The following is a 3,594-nucleotide window of genomic DNA, read 5'->3' on the forward strand; positions in this document are numbered from 1 at the left end:
TATTATTAAGGCTTGGCAGCCCCGTGTTATTATTATTATTATTTGTTTACAATTTATTTGGGAAACCGTGGGAGAATATATTATCATTTTTATTATTATTTAGTTTAAAAATGACGAGCGCATCGTTGGTATTAAAAAGACCGCATTCTGTAATCGAAGTAGTGGAAAGCGCCACTTCTACTCATAAAAAAATACGTATACAAACTACAGCTAAAAGCAGCTCACTTGTAGGGAAATTACAACAAAGTATAGCGCTTCTTGAAAATGTGGCTCAACAAAATAGTAAAGAACTTTTGGAGGTGTTGGTAAAGATTGCTGATGAGTTGGTATTGGATGATTGTCAACTTCCGGACTTGTATAAAGCCATTAAAAAGTTACTAGAACTTTTTCGACAAGAACGTGACGGTGACACAACCATACGGGTTAAGATACTGCGACTTTTGGCAGACTTAGCCGAGGTACGTATTGCAGAAGTAGTTAACGCTCTAATAGATGAAATAATAGCTGTTTTAAAACATGAAAAATCTCAAAAAGTCATAGCACAAGGGTTAAGCAGTTTGCATAAAATTGGTGCTCGTAACTTAAATCAGCTACCTTCCACGCATGTAACTAAAATCGCTCACTTTGCTCAACAGCAGTTGATATCAGAATCGCACCATACTCAAAAAAATGCTTTATTAGTTTTATCGGCATTCGTGGCTTTAACAGACGCTAAGAAGGGCGTTATTGATACGGTGGGGCACTATGCGGATTCTCAAGATTCCGGGGTAAGAGCTCAATCCTTGAGGTCTATTTTATGCTTGGGTGAACGTGGTGCCATATTGTCTCCTAACCTTTATCAGAGAGCTGTGGACACATTGGAAGATGATTATGAATGTGTGCGCAAGGAGGCTCTTCGCTTAGTTTTTCAATTGGGTGTGTGTCATCCAGACTATATGATTTCGTGCAGTAATGACGATGAAGAGGAGATGCGATTAATTGATGCGGCTTTCAGTAAAGTGTGCGGAGCGCTTTGCGATTTATCGATACAAATACGCGTGCAAGCTGCTAAGCATTTGGGAGATATGACACAAGTTAGTTCTGAATTTTTACATCAAACATTAGACAAAAAATTGATGAGTAATTTACGCCGTAAAAAGACGGCTCATGAGAGAGGAGCTCACTTGGTCGCCAGTGGTGAATGGTCATCAGGTAAGCGTTGGGGTGATGATGCTCCCCAAGAACAATTGGACACAGCCACTATATCATTGATAGCCAGCGGTGCTTGTGGTGCCTTAGTCCATGGTCTTGAGGATGAATTTATGGAAGTCCGTATCGCAACGGTAGATTCCATGTGCAAATTGGCATTACGTCATCCCGATTTCGCTGTAACATGCTTAGATTTCCTTGTCGATATGTTTAATGACGAAATTGAAGAAGTTCGTTTAAAAGCGATTTACAGCTTAACGGCTATAGCTAAACATATTGTATTAAGAGAAGATCAATTGGAGATAATGCTTAGTTCATTAGAAGATTTCTCAGTAGAAGTGCGTGAGGGCTTACATCTAATGTTGGGAGCATGTCGTGTATCCACCCAGGCTTGCTTGCTCATGGTGGTACAAAAGTTACTAGACGTTTTGGCGAAATACCCGCAAGATAAATTTTCAGCTTTTGGTTGCATGCGTAAGGTTGGACAGAAACATGCCAATCTTTGCATGGCAGTGACATCGCATTTGCTCCAGGATCATCCCTTTTTTGATAGCGCAGAACGCGATGTTGAAGATCCCGCATATTTGTGTATACTGATCTTGTTATTTAACGCCGCTCAAAATTTGCCACCAATCATTAGTCTGTTTCCCTATGTTACATTAAAGCATTATGCTTACCTGCGTGATGCCATGCCCACTTTGGTACCGGAACTACCAATTGAAGGTGCCTCATCTAAAAAATCAATTGACGATTTAACGGGTTCAAATAATTCACGGGAATATCTAGAAACCATACTGGCTCATATCAATGAAATATTCTCTATAGCCAAAGATCGAGTACCACTCTTAAAAACAGCTCAAGACAATTTAAAGGTAAATAGTGTGCTTAAGTATATACAATAGAAATAATTGGAATTAATCCTATAAATTTTTTTTGGCAGCGCTTAGGAGAAATTGATCCGGAAATGTTAGGCACAGCCAATTTCTTGGAAACGTTTTTAGCAGCGCAAATTCAAATTGAACAACTGCAAAGCTGTACTGCTTCCCAACATAACCGTGCACCGCTTAAGGAATCTCTAGCTCAGCTAGTACGTAACTGTTTGAAATTGCAACATGTTTTTTCAGGACTAACATATGGAGATATATTATTGGTTAAGCAAATTTGTCTAAGAGCTAGTGCTCTCCATTTAGTTTTAATTGTGCGTGATCGCTCACAAAGTGCCTTGGGCCCCTGCCAAATGCTGCTACAGACTGCATCAGATATAAGTAGCTTTCTGGATGAAAAGCAGGAATTTCAACCAGACGATTTAACAACCTCTTTGCTAAATCAATTGGGTAGTATAGTTGATCCAAAACCTGGAAGAGTATTCAGAGAGATATTACCTTTAGTACAGGCAGCTTCTCCTGTGAAAATGCCGCCACCAAATGTTGAAATTAAAATGTGTGTCGCCAATATATTGGAACCCTGTCCTCAAATGTCTCAGGATAATGTTATAAAAGTTACAGCCGGCCTTATAGCTGCTTTACCGTTTGTAGCTGAAATTGATAACCTACAAGACGCACAGAAACAAGACATGCGCATAAAAATCAAATATCCGGACCAACATACACACACAGTTGTGCCGAAATTGTCAGATTTCAGGAAGATTATGACTGAGCAAGGTGCTCATGAAACTAATGTTAAATTGCGTACAACTATTTTGCTTTCACACTCAGTATGGACAGAAGCATCCTCTGTGGAGATAACTCTATGTTTAGCAGTACGACCGGGAACAGAATTGGAATTGTGTAAACCAGCTAAAATATTGTTCGCCCCAAAACCGGTTAGACGAGGTATTTAGATTATGAATCGAATCGAATTGAGGTAGTTTTCGCCATTTTACTTACTTTCCGTCGATCCTTCTTCATACACTAATGAACCGTTGACAATGAATTTTATTTTATTTGTCGTCGTTCGTTGAGCGCAACATCTCTTTAAGTAGCAATCATTGTTTATTTATTTATTTTCTTTTTTTATAAATGTAACGTGAAATGTTTTAAAAATTATGTTTTCATTTTTTTTTTCTGGCTTTACAATAAAAAAATAATAAAATGTAAAGAAAGCTTATGCTTTGTCCACTCAAACATATTACAATAGCATTGAATTGGACGCATTCTGCACTATATTGGATATAAGAAAGAAAGTCTGACTGATATTTGAACATGGACTGGCAAGAAAACATTTTTAAACTAACTTTCAATTTGGAGATATTAGAGGATTTGGCTAGAAGTAGAGACAAACTGTTTTTATATTACTATATAATATGATTTAAAAATAATACTTACCTAAAATAGTGCATCTGCTTTTATTAAAACATATTTTCGTCAATTATGTGCTCACTGATGCGTTATAAATCTATTGTTATAT

At 37.6% G+C, this 3,594-nt stretch overlaps 1 protein-coding gene across 1 annotated transcript; it reads left to right on the forward strand.

Moving 5' to 3' along the window:
- Positions 1-72: 72 nt before the first annotated feature.
- LOC119643986 (integrator complex subunit 4-like) lies at positions 73-3,196 on the forward strand. The gene is made up of 2 exons (XM_038043500.1): positions 73-2,060; positions 2,129-3,196. Exons 1-2 carry the CDS (start codon positions 111-113, stop codon positions 3,026-3,028), a joined length of 2,850 nt encoding a protein of 949 aa, XP_037899428.1. The 5' UTR covers positions 73-110; the 3' UTR covers positions 3,029-3,196.
- The last annotated feature ends 398 nt before the right edge of the window (positions 3,197-3,594 follow it).

This window comes from Glossina fuscipes, unplaced genomic scaffold, assembly GCF_014805625.2.
Source record: "Glossina fuscipes isolate IAEA_lab_2018 unplaced genomic scaffold, Yale_Gfus_2 77880, whole genome shotgun sequence".
NCBI lineage: Eukaryota > Metazoa > Arthropoda > Insecta > Diptera > Glossinidae > Glossina > Glossina fuscipes.